Raw genomic sequence first — 20,344 nt, forward strand, 5'->3', positions numbered from 1 at the left:
AGATTGGATCACCGTTCTATCCCCTCATGATGGTAATAGGTGTGGCGCTGCAGGTTACTTTTTTGATGGAATTAAATAGGGATTTGTGATCGCCGGCCACTGAGGCAGACTCCATCTCCTCAGCAACCCGCGACCACCACCCATCCTCGCAGCGCCTCACGGCTCTCGGAACCTCCGAGCGAAGGCTGCGGGTAAGCCTCCTCATTCTCCGACATAGGATTATGTAGCCGATGAGAGTGGGCCTGTCGCTTTTTCTTCGGAAGCTTGAACACCTCCTCTGTCAGGCAGTGTCTCTGGGGAGGTCTGGACCGCGTACCCAAAGCAGCCATTGCAGCTGCATGAGTCACAGTCCTAAACCTCGCCCATTTACCCTCGACATCAGGTGGAGTGGGGGACGATGCCAACCCCAGCCGCAAGCGATGATGAAATTCTCGCTTGCAACTTTCATCAGCTAGCTGAGACCAGGCCACCTTAGGTTTGAATGGGGTCCTGGGTGTACACCCACCACCGGAGTGGAAGAATGGCAGGCGCATCATGCAGATGACAAGCCGATGGTCAGTGGGCAGATCAGCTCCACGGTAGGTCCTGGTGTCAAGGACATGGGCCCGCATCCACTGTTCTGTCACTATGTAGTCCAGCAGATGTTCTTGCTTGGACCCGGCATGCATCCACGATGTTGTGTGGATGCGCCGATGCCGGAACAGCGTGTTGGTAATTACAAGCCCATGGGCTGCACAAAAATCTAGCAGCCTCCTACCGTTGTTATTGAGCTGATCTGGCCCATGCCTTCCAATCACTCCAGACCAGGTGCCAGCATCATGACCAACTCGGGCATTGAAGTCACACAACAAGGTGACTCTATCCCGAGGGGCCACTTTAGCTAGCACCTGTGACAGGAGGTCATAGAAGGAATCTGACTCATCAGCCGTGCCTACATCCCACCACGGATGTCTGTGGGTCTCTGTGTGAGTCTGTGGGTCTCTGTGTGAGTCTGTGGGTCTGTGTGTGAGTCTGTGGGTCTCTGTGTGAGTCTGTGGGTCTGTGTGTGAGTCTGTGGGTCTCTGTGTGAGTCTGTGGGTCTCTGTGTGAGCCTGTGAGTCTCTGTGTGAGTCTATGGGTATCTGTGTGAGTCTGTGGGTCTCTGTATGAGTCTGTGGGTCTCTGTGTGAGTATGTGTGTCTCTGTGTGAGTCTGTGGGTCTCTGTGTGAGTCTGTGGGTGTCTGTGTGAGTCTGTAGGTCTCTGTGTGAGTCTGTGGGTCTCTGTGTGAGTCTGTGGGTCTCTGTGTGAGTCTGTGGGTCTCTGTGTGAGTCTGTGGGTCTCTGTGCGAGTCTGTGGGTCTCTGTGTAAGTCTGTGGGACTCTGTGTCAGTCTGTGGGTCTCTGTGTGAGTCTGTGGGTCTCTGTGTGAGTCTGTGAGTCTCTGTGTGAGTCTATGGGTATCTGTGTGAGTCTGTGGGTCTCTGTATGAGTCTGTGGGTCTCTGTGTGAGTATGTGTGTCTCTGTGTGAGTCTGTGGGTCTCTGTGTGAGTCTGTGGGTGTCTGTGTGAGTCTATGGGTCTCTGTGTGACTCTGTGGGTCTCTGTGTGAGTCTGTGGGTCTGTGTGAGACTGTGGGTCTCTGTCTGAGTCTCTGTGTGAGTCTGTGGGTCTCTGTGTGAGTCTGTGTGTCTCTGTTCGAGTCTGTGGGTCTCTGTGTGAGTCTGTGGGTATCTGTGTGAGTCTGTGGGTCTCTGTATGAGTCTGTGGGTCTCTGTGTGAGTATGTGTGTCTCTGTGTGAGTCTGTGGGTCTCTGTGTGAGTCTGTGGGTGTCTGTGTGAGTCTGTAGGTCTCTGTGTGAGTCTGTGGGTCTCTGTGTGAGTCTGTGGGTCTCTGTGTGAGTCTGTGGGTGTCTGTGTGAGTCTGTAGGTCTCTGTGTGAGTCTGTGGGTCTCTGTGTGACTCTGTGGGTCTCTGTGTGAGTCTGTGGGTCTGTGTGAGACTCTTGCGTGAGTCTCTGTGTCTATGGGTCTCTATGACCTCCTCCTGCACCTAGCCTGGCACAGCGGTGCAAGGGACACGCGCGTGCACCTAGCCTGGCACAGCGGTGCAAGGGACACGCGCGTGCACCTAGCCTGGCACAGCGGTGCAAGGGACACGCGCGTGCACCTAGCCTGGCACAGCGGTGCAAGGGACACGCGCGTGCACCTAGCCTGGCACAGCGGTGCAAGGGACACGCGCGTGCACTTAGCCTGGCACAGCGGGCGGACGCACCTCGAGCATGAAGACGAAGGTGAAGATCACGGAGACGGTGGCCAGCGGCACGGTGGGGGGTTGGTCCACCACCCACTACTCTCACACACACACACAGACACACACACAGACACACACACAGACACACACACAGACACACACACAGACACACACACAGACACACACACACAGACACACACACAGACACACACACAGACACACACACACACACAGACACACACAGACACACACACACAGACACGCACACAGACACACACACACAGACACACACACACACACATTCACACACAGACACACACACACACACACATTCACACACAGACACACACACAGACACACAGACACACACAAACACACACACACAGACACACACACACACACGGACACACACACGGACACACACACACACAGACGAACACACAGACACACTCACACACACACAGACACACGCAGACACACACAGACACACACAGACACACAAACAGACACACACACACAGACACACACACAGACACACGCAGACACACACACACACAGACACACACACACGCACACAGACACACGCACACAGAGTGGAGTTTGTATGATCTCCACCTGTTCCACAGATTGAGAGTGAGTGAGTGACAGTGACTGAGTGACTGAGTGTGTGAGTGACTGAGTGCGTGACTGAGTGAGTGACAGAGTGAGTGAGTGACAGAGTGAGTGAGTGAATGAGAGGCAGAGTGAGTGACAAAGTGAGTGAGTGAGTGACAGTGAGTGACTGAGTGACAGAGTGAGTGAGTGACAGAGTGAGTGACAGAGTGAGTGAGTGACAGAGTGAGTGACTGAGTGAGTAACTGAGTGAGTGTCTGACAGAGTGAGTGACTGATAGAGTGATTGACTGAGTGAGTGACTGAATTATTGACTGAGTGAGTGAGTGACTGAGTGACTGAGTGAGTGAGTGACTGAGTGACTGAGTGAGTGACTGAGTGAGTGAGTGAGTGACTGATTGACTGAATGAGTAACTGAGTGAGTGACTGAGTGAGTGAGTGACTGAGTGAGTGGCTGAGTGACTGAGTGAGTGACTGAGTGACTGTGTGAGTGACTGAGTGAGTGAGTGTCCACCATGACAGAGAGCAGCAGTGACTGGGCCATAACGAGCAGCGCGATGCTGCGCTTGAAGAACGGGTGCTGAGTGACTGAGTGAGTGACTGAGTGACTGAGTGAGTGACTGAGTGACTGAGTGAGTGAGTGACTGAGTGAGTGAGTGAGTGACTGATTGACTGAATGAGTGACTGAGTGAGTGACTGAGTGACTGAGTGACTGAGTGAGTGGCTGAGTGACTGAGTGAGTGGCTGAGTGACTGAGTGAGTGACTGAGTGACTGAGTGAGTGACAGCGTGACTGAGTGAGTGACTGAGTGAGTGACTGAGTGACTGTGTGAGTGACTGAGTGACTGTGTGAGTGAGTGACTGAGTGACTGAGTGAGTGACTGAGTGAGTGACTGAGTGACTGAGTAACTGTGTGAGTGAGTGACTGAGTGACTGTGTGAGTGACTGAGTGAGTGTCCACCTTGACAGAGAGTAGCAGTGACTGGGCCATAACGAGCAGCGCGATGCTGCGCTTGAAGAACGGGTGCTGAGTGATGTCGTACATCTTGGCACGCAGCCCCTCGCCATCTGGACACGTGGGGAGACACGCGGGGAGAGACGGGGGGAGACACGCGGGGAGAGACGGGGGAGACACGGTGGGGAGACACGAGGGGAGACACGCGGGGGAGACACGAGGGGAGACGCGGGGGGGAGACACGGGGGGAGACACGGGGAGACACGAGGGGAGACGCGGGGGGGAGACACGGGGGGAGAAACGGGGAGACACGGTGGGGAGACACGAGGGGAGACACGCGGGGGAGACACGAGGGGAGACGCGGGGGGGAGACACGGGGGGGAGACACGGGGGGGAGACACGGGGAGACACGCGGGGAGACACGGCGGGGAGACACGGCGGGGAGACACGTGGGGAGACACGAGGGGAGACACGTGGGGAGACACGGTGGGGAGACACGGTGGGGAGACACGAGGGGAGACACGCGGGGGAGACATGAGGGGAGACGCGGGGGGGAGACACGGGGGGGAGACACGGGGGGGAGACACGGGGAGACACGAGGGGTAACGCGGGGGGAGACACGGGGGGAGACACGGGGAGACACGCGGGGAGACACGCGGGGAGAGACGGGGGGAGACACGGGGGGAGACACGGGGAGACACGGGGGGAGACACGCGGGGAGACACGGGGGGAGAAACGGGGAGACACGCGGGGAGACACGAGGGGAGATGCGGGGGGGGAGACACGGGGAGACGCGGGGGGAGACATGGGGGGGAGACACGGGGGGAGACACGGGGAGACACGCGGGGAGACACGCCGGGAGAGACGGGGGGAGACACGGGGGGAGACACGGGGAGACACGGCGGGGAGACACGGCGGGGAAACACGGCGGGGAGACACGGCGGGGAGACACGGGGGGGAGACATGGGGAGACACGAGGGGTGACGCGGGGGGAGACACGGGGGGAGACACGGGGGGAGACACGGGGGGAGACGTGGGGAGACACGGGGGGAGAAATGGGGAGACACGGGGAGACACGGGGGGAGACACGCGGGGAGACACGCGGGGAGACACGAGGGGAGACGCGGGGGGGAGACATGGGGGGGAGACACGGGGGAGACACGGGGGGGAGACACGGGGAGACGCGGGGGGAGACATGGGGGGGAGACACGGGGGGAGAAACGGGGGGAGACACGGGGGGCCACTGAGGCAGACTCCATCTCCTCAGCAACCCGCGACCACCACTCATCCTTGCAGTGCCTCACGGCTCTCTGAACCTCCGAGCGAAGGCTGCGGTAAGCCTCCTCATTCTCCGACGTGGGATGCTCTAGCCGATGAGAGTGGGCCTGTCGCTTTTTATCAACTATCCTGAACACCTCCTCTGTCAGCCAGTGTCTCTGGGGAGGTCTGGACCGCGTACCCAAAGCAGCCATTGCCGCTGCATGAGTCACAGTCCTAAACCTCGCCCATTTACCCTCGACATCAGGAGGAGTGGGGGACGATGCCAACCCCAGGCGCAAGCGATGATGAAATTCTCGCTTGCAACTTCCATCAGCTAACTGAGACCAGGCCACTTTAGGTTGGAATGGGGTCCTGGGTGTACACCCACCACCGGAGTGTAAGAATGGCAGGCGCATCTTACAGATGACTAGTCGATGGTCAGTGGGCAGATCAGCTCCACGGTAGGTCCTGGTGTCAAAGACATGGGCCTTCATCTTTTTGGTTCTTTCGGTAAAATTTCGATTTAAAGCTTTCGTGACTGCAGGGATTCATCTTCTTGGTTCTTTCGGTAAAGTCACGTAGAATGGAAATAATACAATAATAAAAATAAAACATTATAAAAAACTATTACTTATTATTTTATTATTTCCCTTCTACGTGACTTTACCGAAAGAACCAAGAAGATGAATCCCTGCAGTCACGAAAGCTTTAAATCGAAAAAAAAAAGACATGGGCCTTCAGTTGGCAGACCAGCTCCACGGTAGATCCTGGTCTCAAGGACATGGGCTCGCATCCGCTGTTCTGTCACTATGTAGTCCAGCAGATGTTCTTGCTTGGACCCGGCATGCATCCATGATGTTGTGTGGATGCGCCGATGCTGGAACAGCGTGTTGGTAATTACAAGCCCATGGGCTGCACAAAAATCTAGCAGACTCCTCCTACCGTTGTTATTGAGCTGATCTGGCCTATGCCTTCCAATCACTCCAGACCAGGTGCCAGCATCATGACCAATTCGGGCATTGAAGTCACACAACAAGATGACTCTGTCCCGAGGGGCCACTTTAGCCAGCACCTGTGACAGGAGGTCACAGAAGGCATCTGACTCATCGGCTTTGCCTGCATCCCTCCACGGATGTTCATCTTCGGTGGGGGCATAAGTAACCACGACCACCACTCCTCGCCTCTGGTTGATGGGAAGGCGAGCTCAAAGTAGCCTGGGGCTTACAGCTTCCCACACCTCACCGCCACGCTCCCACACCCCCTTTTTGTTCAGAAGAAGAGCCACTCCCTATTGTTTGGCAGTCTCTTGCCCCGAGTAGAGGACTGTCCACCCCTCATGGTGGCAGGAGCCAGAGCCGGTCCACCGGACCTCCTGAATGTCACTGAGATCCAGGCGGTACCGGTCCAGCTCCTGACAGAGGAGTGGCATCCTCTCCTCCGCAGTGAGCGTTCGAACATTCCACGCGGCCACACGAAGTGGCTTTTTGTTGTTTCTGGAGGAACCCCGAGGGTGAAGATTCAATCTCCTGGCTCCGCCAATTGGGGTTTGGTCAGGATACGTCATAGACGCCTGTCCCCCCGGGGCCTCCGGCACAAGCTTATTAGTTACATATTTCATTTATGGTTTAGTGGTAATTTATTGTACACACACACACACCTGTACACACACACCTGTACACACACACTCCTGTGTTACACACACACACCTGTACACACACACACCTGTACACACACACACACACCTGTACACACACACCTGTGTTACACACACACTCCTGTACACACACACACACCTGTACACACACACACACACACCTGTACACACACACACCTGTACACACACACACACACTCCTGTGTTACACACACACACACCTGTACACACACACACCTGTACACACACACCTGTACACACACACACACTCCTGTGTTACACACACACACACCTGTACACACACACACCTGTACACACACACACACTCCTGTGTTACACACACACACACCTGTACACACACACACCTGTACACACACACCTGTACACACACACCTGTACACACACACACACTCCTGTGTTACACACACACACACCTGTACACACACACCTGTACACACACACACACCTGTGTTACACACACACACCTGTACACACACATCTGTACACACACACACCTGTACACACACACACACACTCCTGTGTTACACACACACACCTGTACACACACACACACCTGTACACACACACACACACTCCTGTGTTACACACACACACCTGTACACACACACCTGTACACACACACACCTGTACACACACACACCTGTACACACACACACACACACCTGTACACACACACACCTGTACACACACACACCTGTACACACACACACTCCTGTGTTACACACACACACCTGTACACACACACACCTGTACACACACACACACACACTCCTGTGTTACACACACACACCTGTACACACACACACCTGTACACACACACACCTGTACACACACACACCTGTACACACACACCTGTACACACACACACCTGTACACACACACACTCCTGTGTTACACACACACACCTGTACACACACACCTGTACACACACACACACACTCCTGTGTTACACACACACACCTGTACACACACACACCTGTACACACACACACACCTGGCCGTGGAGGCAGGTGAAGCGGCTGGGCGATCTTCAGGCGGCTCTTGAGGTCCTCCCAGCGGCGCTGGTCCACAGTGAGCAGCGCCGTGCCCTGAACAACGTCACACACTCACCTCATCACACTCTCACCTCGTCACACTCTCACCTTGTCACACGCTCACCTGGTCAGCTCAACACGTCAGCTTACCCCACTCACCTGGTCAGCTCACCTCATAGGTGCAGGTAGGTAGGTGTAGGTAGGTATAGGTGTGCATAGGTAGGTGTAAGGAGGTAGGCATAGGTGTAGGTAGGTGTAGGTAGGTGTAGGTAGGTGCAGGTAGGTGCAGGTAAGTAGGTGTAGGTAGGTATAGGTATGCATAGGTAGGTGTAAGGAGGTAGGCATAGGTGTATGTAGGTGTAAGTAGGTGTAGGTAGGTGTAGGTAGGTGCAGGTAGGTGCAGGTAAGTAAGTGTAGGTAGGTATAGGTGTGCATAGGTAGGTGTAAGGAGGTAGGCATAGGTGTATGTAGGTGTAGGTAGGTGTAGGTAGGTGCAGGTAAGTAGGTGTAGGTAGGTGTAGGTAGGTGTAGGTAGGTGCAGGTAAGTAGGTGTAAGTAGGTGTAGGTAGGTGTAGGTAGGTGCAGGTAAGTAGGTGTAGGTAGGTATAGGTGTGCATAGGTAGGTGTAAGGAGGTAGGCATAGGTGTATGTAGGTGTAGGTAAGTAGGTGTAGGTAGGTGTAGGTAGGTGTAGGTAGGTGTAGGTAGGTGCAGGTAAGTAGGTGTAAGTAGGTGTAGGTAGGTGTAGGTAGGTGCAGGTAAGTAGGTGTAGGTAGGTGTAGGTAGGTGCAGGTAAGTAGGTGTAGGTAGGTGCAGGTAGGTGCAGGTAGGTGCAGGTAGGTGTAGGTAGGTGCAGGTAAGTAGGTGTAGGGAGGAATAGGTATGCATAGGTAGGTGTAAGGAGGTAGGCATAGGTGTAGGTAGGTGTAAGTAAGTGTAGGTAGGTGCAGGTAGGTGTAGGTGTAGGTAGGTGTAGGTAGGTGTAGGTAGGTGTAGGTAAGTAGGTGCAGGTAGGTGTAGGTAGGTGCAGGTAAGTAGGTGTAGGTAGGTGTAGGTGTAGGTAGGTGTAGGTAGGTGTAGGTAGGTGCAGGTAGGTGCAGGTAAGTAGGTGTAGGGAGGAAGAGGTGTGCATAGGTAGGTGTAAGGAGATAGGCATAGGTGCAGGTAGGTGTAGGTAGGTGTAGGTAGGTGTAGGTAGGTGTAGGTCGGTGCAGGTAAGTAGGTGCAGGTAGGTGTAGGTGTGTAGGTGTAAGTAGGTGTAGGTAGGTGTAGGTAGGTGCAGGTAGGTGCAGGTAAGTAGGTGTAGGTAGGTATAGGTATGCATAGGTAGGTGTAAGGAGGTAGGCATAGGTGTATGTAGGTGTAAGTAGGTGTAGGTAGGTGTAGGTAGGTGCAGGTAGGTGCAGGTAAGTAGGTGTAGGTAGGTATAGGTGTGCATAGGTAGGTGTAAGGAGGTAGGCATAGGTGTATGTAGGTGTAGGTAGGTGTAGGTAGGTGCAGGTAAGTAGGTGTAGGTAGGTGTAGGTAGGTGTAGGTAGGTGTAGGTAGGTGTAGGTAGGTGCAGGTAAGTAGGTGTAAGTAGGTGTAGGTAGGTGTAGGTAGGTGCAGGTAAGTAGGTGTAGGTAGGTGCAGGTAGGTGCAGGTAGGTGCAGGTAGGTGTAGGTAGGTGCAGGTAAGTAGGTGTAGGGAGGAATAGGTATGCATAGGTAGGTGTAAGGAGGTAGGCATAGGTGTAGGTAGGTGTAAGTAAGTGTAGGTAGGTGCAGGTAGGTGTAGGTGTAGGTAGGTGTAGGTAGGTGTAGGTAAGTAGGTGCAGGTAGGTGTAGGTAGGTGCAGGTAAGTAGGTGTAGGTAGGTGTAGGTGTAGGTAGGTGTAGGTAGGTGTAGGTAGGTGCAGGTAGGTGCAGGTAAGTAGGTGTAGGGAGGAAGAGGTGTGCATAGGTAGGTGTAAGGAGATAGGCATAGGTGCAGGTAGGTGTAGGTAGGTGTAGGTAGGTGTAGGTAGGTGTAGGTAGGTGCAGGTAAGTAGGTGCAGGTAGGTGTAGGTGTGTAGGTGTAAGTAGGTGTAAGTAGGTGTAGGTAGGTGTAGGTAGGTGCAGGTAAGTAGGTGCAGGTAGGTGCAGGTAGGTGCAGGTAAGTAGGTGCAGGTAGGTGTAGGTGTGTAGGCGTAAGTAGGTGTAAGTAGGTGTAGGTAGGTGTAGGTGTAAGTAGGTGTAAGTAGGTGAAAGTAAGTGTAGGTAGGTGTAGGTAGGTGCAGGTAGGTGCAGGTAAGTAGGTGCAGGTAGGTGCAGGTAGGTGCAGGTGTGTAGGCGTAAGTGTGTAGGCAGTGCGTAGGCAGGGGGCATTCACTTTGTTTTCGTTGAAGTTGGCGATGACGACGCCGACGAAGAGCGTGAGGCCGATCATGCAGCCCAGGAAGACGAATACGTGGATGTAGATGCCATGCATCTACACACAACAACCACAACAACAACAACAACACAACCACAACAACAAAAACACAACCACAACAACCACAACAACACAACAACAACACAACCACAACAACTTTAGATTTAAAGCTTTCGAGACTGCAGGGATTCATCTTCTTGGTTCTTTCGGTAAAGTCACGTAGAAGGGAAATAATAAAATAATAAAATAAAACTATTATAAAATATTATGTTTTATTTAATAAAATAATAAGAATAAAACTATAATAAAATATTATGTTTTATTTAATAAAATAATAAAACAATAAAAATAGAACATCGTTAAATATTATGTTTTATTTAATAAAATAATAAAATAGAAAAAATAAAACATAATAAAATATTATGTTTTATTTAATAAAATAATAAAATAATAACAATAAAACATAATAAAATATAATGTTTTATTTTTATTATTTTATTATTTCCCTTCTACGTGACATTACCGAAAGAACCAAGAAGATAAACAACAACAACAACAACCGCCATTCGCCACTAAGTGGCGGTGACGTCACCACGACGCTTGTGCCAGGCCAAGTGCACCTTGAGGCCACGTGAAGTGTCGAACGCCCGCTGGCAGGAGGTCACGGGGCAGACCCAGCAGGTGCCACGGGTCGACTGACTGAGATGACCGAGATGACTGGCTGATGCACCACCTGTGCCCCCTACTGTGCCAACTTGCTGTGCTTTAGCCACCAGGCGCTCCGCTCGTTGTTGTGAGCGTCGCTCCTCCGCCCTCCGTTGTTGTTGGAGGGCGACTGCCTCCAACTGCCCAGTAGCGTCCTTCACGAGCCTCCTCCACTGAGGCCGATCTTGACACCGCTGGTACCAGTCATCGGCAAGTCCACTCAGCTCCACGTCCTCCTGTATCACATCACTCCATCTCTTCGCTAGCCCGTGCCGCGCCCGTTTAGCCCCCTCGATCCGGCCGAACAAAAGCTGTTGAGGCATGCGGTGGCTGGGCATGCGGGCTACATGACCCAGCCAACGCAGCCTTGCCTGCCGGAGGAGCTCACCGATGGGACTTTGCCCAGATCTTTCAAGGATTTGTGAGCTCCTCACACAATCCAGCCTGCAGGTTAAACCCAGGATGGATCGTAGGCAGGCCAGCCTAAATGTTTCTAACCGGCGAAGATGTTCCATTAGGGGGGTCCACGTTTCGCAAGCGTAGAGAAGGGAGAGAATGACTGTGGCCGAGAAGACCTGAAGCTTCGTGCGGAGTGACAGACCAGGTAGCTTCCACACAGCGTTACACACCCCATGAAAAGATAATGCCGCTCGACTGATTCTGAGTGAGACCTCTGCTTTTAAACCGGAGCCGGTCATAAGCGCACTGCCCAGGTATGGGAAACTCTCCACTCTCTCCACAACTGCCCTATCACCAATTGGAAGTTGTGGGGGTGGAGTGTCCGATAGTACAAAATACCCAGGCAGGTGCTTAGTTTTGGTGGGGCTGATGGTAAGGCCCCAACTCTTAGTGGCAAGCTCCAGGTTCAGCAGCAGCGCTTCCAACTCCTCCTCTGAGTGAGCAGCAATTACCAGATCATCGGCAAACATAACTTGGTTGAGCAATAGGGAGCCATCCCTTGACCGCACCCGGGCATCGATCAGCCTCCCATTGTATCTCTACCAGATGAAAATTCCTGCGGTACCAGCTATTGAAGGCTTCACGAACTACGCGGTCGAAATAGATGTTAAATCATGTGGGAGCCAGAGGACATCCCTGTCGCACCCCAAGGTGTACAGGGAATGGCTCCGACTCCAGGCCAGGAGACATCATAGACGCCTGTCCCCCTGGGGCCTCCGGCACAAGCTTATTAATTAAACATTTCCGTCGTGATCTAGCGGTAATTTATTGAAGGTGGAGGGGTTACCAGCCCTACGCACCCATCCAGAGCCCCAATTTGGCCACTGTGGTGGTCACAGACGCCATGAGGGGAGAGGCCAATCGGAATTGGCCCTCTCCACACAGCACTGTCCACGACAACGTTGTCCGTCCGGCACCACGAGGAGGTAGGGGGTTGTTTTGCCGTGTGTTCACGTGTGTGTGTGTGTACACGTGTGTGCGTACACGCGTGTGTACACGTGTGTGTGTGTGTGTACACGTGTGTGTGTACACGTGTGTGAGTGTGTACACGTGTGTACGTGTGTGTGTGTGTGCATGTGTGAGTGTACACATGTGTGTGTGAGCGTACACGCGTGTGTACACGTGTGTGTACACGTGTGAGTGTGTGTACTTGTGTGTGTGTACACGTGTGTGTGTGTGTACACGTGTGTGTGTGTACACGTGTGTGTGAGTGTGTACACGTGTGTGTGTGTGTACGCGTGTGTACACGTGTGTGTGTACACGTGTGTGTGTGTACACGTGTGTGAGTGTGTACACGTGTGTGTGTACGTGTGTGTGTACGTGTGTGTATGTGTACGTGTGTGTGTGTGTGTACACATGTGTGTGTGTGTACGTGTGTGTGTGTACGTGTGTGTGTGTACGTGTGTGTGTGTACACGTGTGTGAGTGTGTACACGTGTGTGTACACGTGTGTACGTGTGTGTACGTGTGTGTGTGTACGTGTGTGAGTGTGTACGTGTGCGTGTGTGTGTACGTGTGTGTGTGTACACGTGTGTACGCGTGTGTACACGTGTGTGTGTGTACACGTGTGTGTATGTGTGTGTGTGTACGTGTGTGTGTGTACGTGTGTGTGTGTACGTGTGTGTGTGTGTACACGTGTGTGAGTGTGTACGTGTGTGTGTACACGTGTGTGTGTGTGTACACGTGTGTGTGTGCGTGTGTGTACACGTGTGTGTACACGTGTGTGTGTGTGTGCACGTGTGTACGTGTGTGTGTGTACGCGTGTGTGTGTGTACACGTGTGTGAGTGTGTACGTGTGTGTGTACACGTGTGTGCGTGTGTACACGTGTGTGCACGTACGTGTGTACACGTGTGTGCGTGAATTCTCTCTCACCGGCCCCACGCGCTGGATGATGACGTCCCTGACCTCGACCCAGCCCTTGAGTGACAGCACCTCGAAGAGAGCAAGCATGGCGCTGCCCACGTTGTCGAAGTTGAAGTTACGAGGGTTCGCCCTGGACCAGCGGACACAACGACAACAATAACAACAATAACAACAACAACAACAACCACAACAATAACAACAATAATAACAATAACAACAATAACAACAACAATAACAACAACAATAACAACAATAACAAAATCAACAATAACAACAACAATAACAACAATAACAACAATAACAACAACAACAATAACAACAACAATAACAATAACAACAACAATAACAACAACAATAACAACAACAATATCAACAATAACAATATCAACAATAACAACAACAATAACAACAACAATAACAACAATAACAACAACAATAACAACAACAATAACAACAATAGCAACAATAACAAAATCAACAATAACAACAACAATAACAACAATAGCAACAATAACAAAATCAACAATAACAACAACAACAATAACAACAACAATAACAACAACAATAACAACAACAATAACAACAATAGCAACAATAACAAAATCAACAATAACAACAACAATAACAACAATAACAACAACAATAACAATAACAACAACAATAACAACAACAATAACAACAATAGCAACAATAACGACAATAGCAACAATAACAAAATCAACAATAACAACAATAACAATAACAACAATAACAATAACAACAATAACAACAATAACAATAACAATAACAACAATAACAAAATCAACAATAACAACAATAGCAACAATAACAAAATCAACAATAACAACAATAACAACAATAACAACAATAACAACAACAATAACAATAACAACAACAATAACAACAACAATAACAACAATAGCAACAATAACAAAATCAACAATAACAACAATAACAACAACAATAACAACAACAATAACAATAACAACAACAATAACAACAACAATAACAACAATAGCAACAATAACAAAATCAACAATAACAACAACAACAATAACAACAACAATAACAACAACAATAACAACAACAATAACAACAATAGCAACAATAACAAAATCAACAATAACAACAACAATAACAACAATAACAACAACAATAACAACAAAATCAACAATAACAACAACAATAACAACAATAACAACAACAATAACAACAACAATAACAATAACAACAACAATAACAACAACAATAACAACAATAGCAACAATAACGACAATAGCAACAATAACAAAATCAACAATAACAACAATAACAATAACAACAATAACAATAACAACAATAACAACAATAACAATAACAATAACAACAACAATAACAACAACAATAACAACAATAGCAACAATAACAAAATCAACAATAATAACAATAACAACAATAGCAACAATAACAAAATCAACAATAACAACAACAACAATAACAACAACAATAATAACAACAATAACAACCACTCAACATCATCTTGGTTCTTTCGGTAAAGTCATCACGTAGAAGGGAAATAATAAAATAATAAAATAAAATACAATTCTCACGACGTTTCGGCCACAACGCAAGCAGCCGTCCTCAGGTGGAGAACAGGGCTGTCGATAAGACAGCGTCTGAATGAACAGGTCTGTCGGAAAGACAGCGTCTAATTCTGAATGTCAGACTTTACCGAAAGAACCAAGAAGATGAATCCCTGCAGTCACGAAAGCTTTAAATCGAAAAATAATAATGCAATTCATCTTCTTGGTTCTTTCGGTAAAGTCGTCACGTAGAAGGGAAATAATATTAATAATAAAATAAAACAATAAAATACAATTCTCACGACGTTTCGGCCACAACGCAAGCAGCCGTCCTCAGGTGAAGAACAGGGCTGTCGGAAAGACAGCGTCTTTCCGTCCTCAGGTGAAGAACAGGTCTGTTCTTCACCTGAGGATGGCTGCTTGCGTTGTGGCCGAAACGTCGTGAGAATTGTATTTTATTATGTTTTATTTTTATTATTTTATTATTTCCATTCTACGTGACTTTACCGAAAGAACCAAGAAGATGAATCTCTGCAGTCACGAAAGCTTTAAATCGAAATTTTACTACTCAACAACAACACTAGCCACAACACAGCGACAATAATAACACAACAGTAACAACAGTAACGACACAACAACAATAACACAACAACAACATAGTAACGACACCACAACAATAACACAACAACAACATAGTAACGACACAACAACAATAGCACAACAACAACATTGTAACGACACAACAACAATAGCACAACAACAACATAGTAACGACACCACAACAATAACACAACAACAACATAGTAACGACACAACAACAATAGCACAACAACAACATTGTAACGACACAACAACAATAGCACAACAACAACATTGTAACGACACAACAACAATAGCACAACAACAACATAGTAACGACACAACAACAATAGCACAACAACAACATTGTAACGACACAACAACAATAGCACAACAACAACATAGTAACGACACAACAACAATAGCACAACAACAACATAGTAACGACACAACAACAATAGCACAACAACAACATTGTAACGACACAACAACAATAACACAACAACAACAACATAGTAACGACACAACAACAATAACACAACAACAACATAGTAACGACACAACAACAATAACACAACAACAACATTGTAACGACACAACAACAATAACACAACAATATTAACAACACAACAACAACAATACAACAACCTTACACCCAACTAGAACAACACAACAACAATAGCACGACACAACAACAACAACACAACAACAATAACACAACAACAATATTAACAACACAACAACAACAATAACAACAACCTTACACCCAACTAGAACAACACAACAACAATAGCACGACACAACAACAACAGTAACAACACAACAACAATATTAACAACACAACAACAACAATAACAACAACCTTACACCCAACTAGAACAACACAACAACAATAGCACGACACAACAACAACAGTAACAACACAACAACAATATTAACAACACAACAACAACAATAACAACAACCTTACACCCAACTAGAACAACACAACAACAATAGCACGACACAACAACAACAGTAACAACACAACAACAATATTAACAACACAACAACAACAATAACAACAACCTTACACCCAACTAGAACAAAACAACACAACAACAATAGCACGACACAACAACAACAACACAGCGTTCAGCGCTACGAACCCGGTGTTGTGTTGTTGAGCTGCTTTGTGTTGCCGTTGTGCTGTTGTTTTGTTGTTGTGTTGTTATGTTTTCATGTTGTTGTTCTGTTGTTTTGTTGTTGTGTTGTTATGTTTTCATGTTGTTGTTGTTGTGTTGTTTTGTTGTTGTGTTGTTATGTTTTCATGTTGTTGTTGTGTTGTTATTGTTGTTGTGTCGTCATGTTTTCGTGTTGTTGTTGTTGTGTTGTTATTGTTGTTGTGTCGTCATGTTTTCATGTTGTTGTTGTGTTGTTTTGTTGTTGTGTTGTTATGTTTTCATGTTGTTGTTGTGTTGTTTTGTTGTTGTGTTGTTATGTTTTCATGTTGTTGTTGTGTTGTTTTGTTGTTGTGTTGTTATGTTTTCATGTTGTTGTTGTGTTGTTTTGTTGTTGTGTTGTTATGTTTTCATGTTGTTGTTGTTGTGTTGTTATTGTTGTTGTGTTGTTGTTATTGTTGTTGTGTTGTTGTTATTGTTGTTGTTATTGTTGCTGTGTTGTTGTTATTGTTGTTGTGTTGTTGTTATTGTTGTTGTGTTATTGTTGTTGTTATTGTTGCTGTGTTGTTGTTATTGTTGTTGTGTTGTTGTTATTGTTGTTGTGTTGTTATTGTTGTTGTGTTGTTATTGTTGTTGTGTCGTCATGTTTTTGTGTTGTCGTGTTGTGCTTTATTGTCGTTGTGTTGTGGCTAGTGTTGTTGTTGAGTGGTTGTTATTGTTGCTGTGTTGTTGTTATTGTTGTTGTGTTGTTGTTATTGTTGTTGTGTTGTTGTTATTGTTGTTGTGTTGTTATTGTTGTTGTTATTGTTGTTGTGTCGTCATGTTTTTGTGTTGTTGTGTTGTGCTTTATTGTCGTTGTGTTGTGGCTAGTGTTGCTGTTGAGTGGTTGTTATTGTTGCTGTGTTGTTGTTATTGTTGTTATTGTTGTTGTTATTGTTGTTGTGTTGTTGTTATTGTTGTTATTGTTGTTGTTATTGTTGTTGTGTTGTTGTTATTGTTGCTGTGTTGTTGTTGTTATTGTTGTTGTTATTGTTGTTGTTATTGTTGTTGTGTTGTTGTTATTGTTGTTGTTGCTCTCACCAGACCCTGGGGACCCAGAAGCCCGGCTTCTTCTCCCCGGGACGCAGTTTCAGGTTCAGCGTCTTGGAGACGCTCACGTTGATGCGGAAGATTCCCACACACTCCTCCTGTAACCACCACCACGACACACACACACATACACACGCAGATACATACATACACACAGACACACACATACACACGCAGATACATACATACACACAGATACACACATACACACACATACACACATACACACAGATACACACTCCTCCTGTAACCACCACCACGACATACACACACACGCACAGATACACACACACATACACACAGATACACACACACACAGATACACACACACATACACACAGATACACACATACACACACACAGATACACACACACATACACACAGATACACACTCCTCCTGTAACCACCACCACCACACACACACACACACGCAGATACATACATACACACACATACACACATACACACAGATACACACACACAGACACATACACACAGATATATAAACACACACACACACTCCTCCTGTAACCACCACCACCACCACGACAAACACACACACACGCAGATACATACATACACACAGACACACACACACAGATACATACACACAGACACATACATACACACAGACACACACACACAGATACATACACACACAGATACATACACACACACAGATCACACACACACATCACACACACACATACACACACACAACACACACACAGATACATACACACTCACATACACACACAACACACACACAGATACATACATACAGACATATACATACACACAGACACATACACACACAGATACATACACACACAACACACACACAGATACATACACACACAGACACACACACACAGACACACATACACTCACATACACACACACACATCACACACACACATCACACACACACATCACACACACACATCCACACACAGATACACACACATCATACACACAGATACATACACACACACATCATACACATACACACACAGATACATACACACAGATACATACACACAGATACACACACATCATACACACAGATACATACACACACACATCATACACATATACACACATCATACACATATACACACAGATACATACACACAGATACATACACACACACACATCATACACATACACACACAGATACATACACACAGATACATACACACAGATACACACACACACACACATCATACACACACACACATACACACACAGATACACACACATCATACACACAGATACATACACACACACACATCATACACATATACACACAGATACATACACACAGATACATACACACAGATACACACACACACACATCATACACACACACACATACACACACACATCATACACACAGATACATACACACACACACATCATACACATATACACATCATACACACACACACAGATACACACACATCATACACACAGATAAATACACACACACATCATACACACACACACATACACACACAGATACACACACACACAGATACACACACACACATCATACACACACACACACACACATACACACACACACAGATACACACACACACATCATACACACACACACATACACACACAGATACACACACACACACACATCATACACACACACATACACACACACAGATACACACACACACACACATCATACACACACACACACACAGATACACACACACACACATCATACACACACACACATACACACACAGATACACACACACACACACATCATACACACACAGATACACACACACCCACATCATACACACACACACATACACACACAGATACACACACACACACATCATACACACACACACATACACACACAGATACACACACACACACATCATACACACACACACATACACACACAGATACACACACACACACATCATACACACACACACATACACACACACACATACACACACAGATACACACACACACTGATACACACACACACACATACACACACAGATACACACACACACACATACACACACACACATACACACACACACATACACACACAGATACACACACACACACACATCATACACACCCACATCATACACACATACACACACAGATACACACACGGTACAAACACATTCCAACGCACTCTTCCTGTAGTGTAGTGTAGCATGTAGTGTCGCGTGTAGCATAGTGTAGCGTGTAGCGTAGTGTGTTTAGCGTAGCGTAGCATGTAGCGTGTAGTGTAGCGTGTAGTGTGTAATGTAGTGTAGTACGTAGTGTAGCGTGTAGCGTGTAGTGTAGCGTGTAGTGTGTAGTGTAGTACGTAGTGTAGCGTGTAGCGTCGTGTAGTGTAGCGTAGCGTGTAGTGTAGCGTGTAGCGTAGTGTAACGTGTAGTGTAGCGTGTAGCGTAGTGTAGCGTGTAGTGTAGCGTAGCGTGTAGTGTAGCGTAGCGTGTAGTGTAGAGGGTAGCGTAGTGTAGCGTGTAGTGTAGCGTGTAGCGTAGTGTAGCGTGTAGTGTAGCGTAGCGTGTAGTGTAGCGTGTAGTGTAGCGTAGCGTGTAGTGTAGCGTGTAGCGTAGTGTAGCGTGTAGTGTAGCATAGCGTGTAGTGTAGCGTGTAGTGTAGCGTGTAGTGTAGTATAGTGCAGCGCTGCAGGTAGTGTAGAGTAGCGTGTAGTGTAGTATGTAGTGTAGAGTAGCGTGTAGTGTAGTGTGTAGTGTAGTGTAGTGTGTAGCGTA

At 47.6% G+C, this 20,344-nt stretch overlaps 1 protein-coding gene across 1 annotated transcript in view; it reads right to left on the bottom strand.

Annotated features, from left to right (window-relative positions):
• NALCN (sodium leak channel, non-selective) overlaps positions 1-20,344 on the bottom strand; it is a gene marked incomplete at both ends in the record, with an annotated part of 64,803 nt that overhangs the window by 29,687 nt on the left and 14,772 nt on the right. The window contains 6 exons of the mRNA XM_078623619.1: positions 2,252-2,326; positions 3,802-3,908; positions 7,724-7,817; positions 10,111-10,209; positions 13,189-13,309; positions 17,561-17,667. Coding sequence (XP_078479745.1) covers positions 2,252-2,326; positions 3,802-3,908; positions 7,724-7,817; positions 10,111-10,209; positions 13,189-13,309; positions 17,561-17,667 — 603 coding nt within the window. The remainder of the gene's footprint in view (positions 1-2,251; positions 2,327-3,801; positions 3,909-7,723; positions 7,818-10,110; positions 10,210-13,188; positions 13,310-17,560; positions 17,668-20,344) is intronic.

The sequence above is a fragment of the Lampetra planeri genome, unplaced genomic scaffold (assembly GCF_965212315.1).
Source record: "Lampetra planeri unplaced genomic scaffold, kcLamPlan1.2.h2 scaffold_349, whole genome shotgun sequence".
NCBI classification, from domain to species: Eukaryota; Metazoa; Chordata; class Hyperoartia; order Petromyzontiformes; family Petromyzontidae; genus Lampetra; species Lampetra planeri.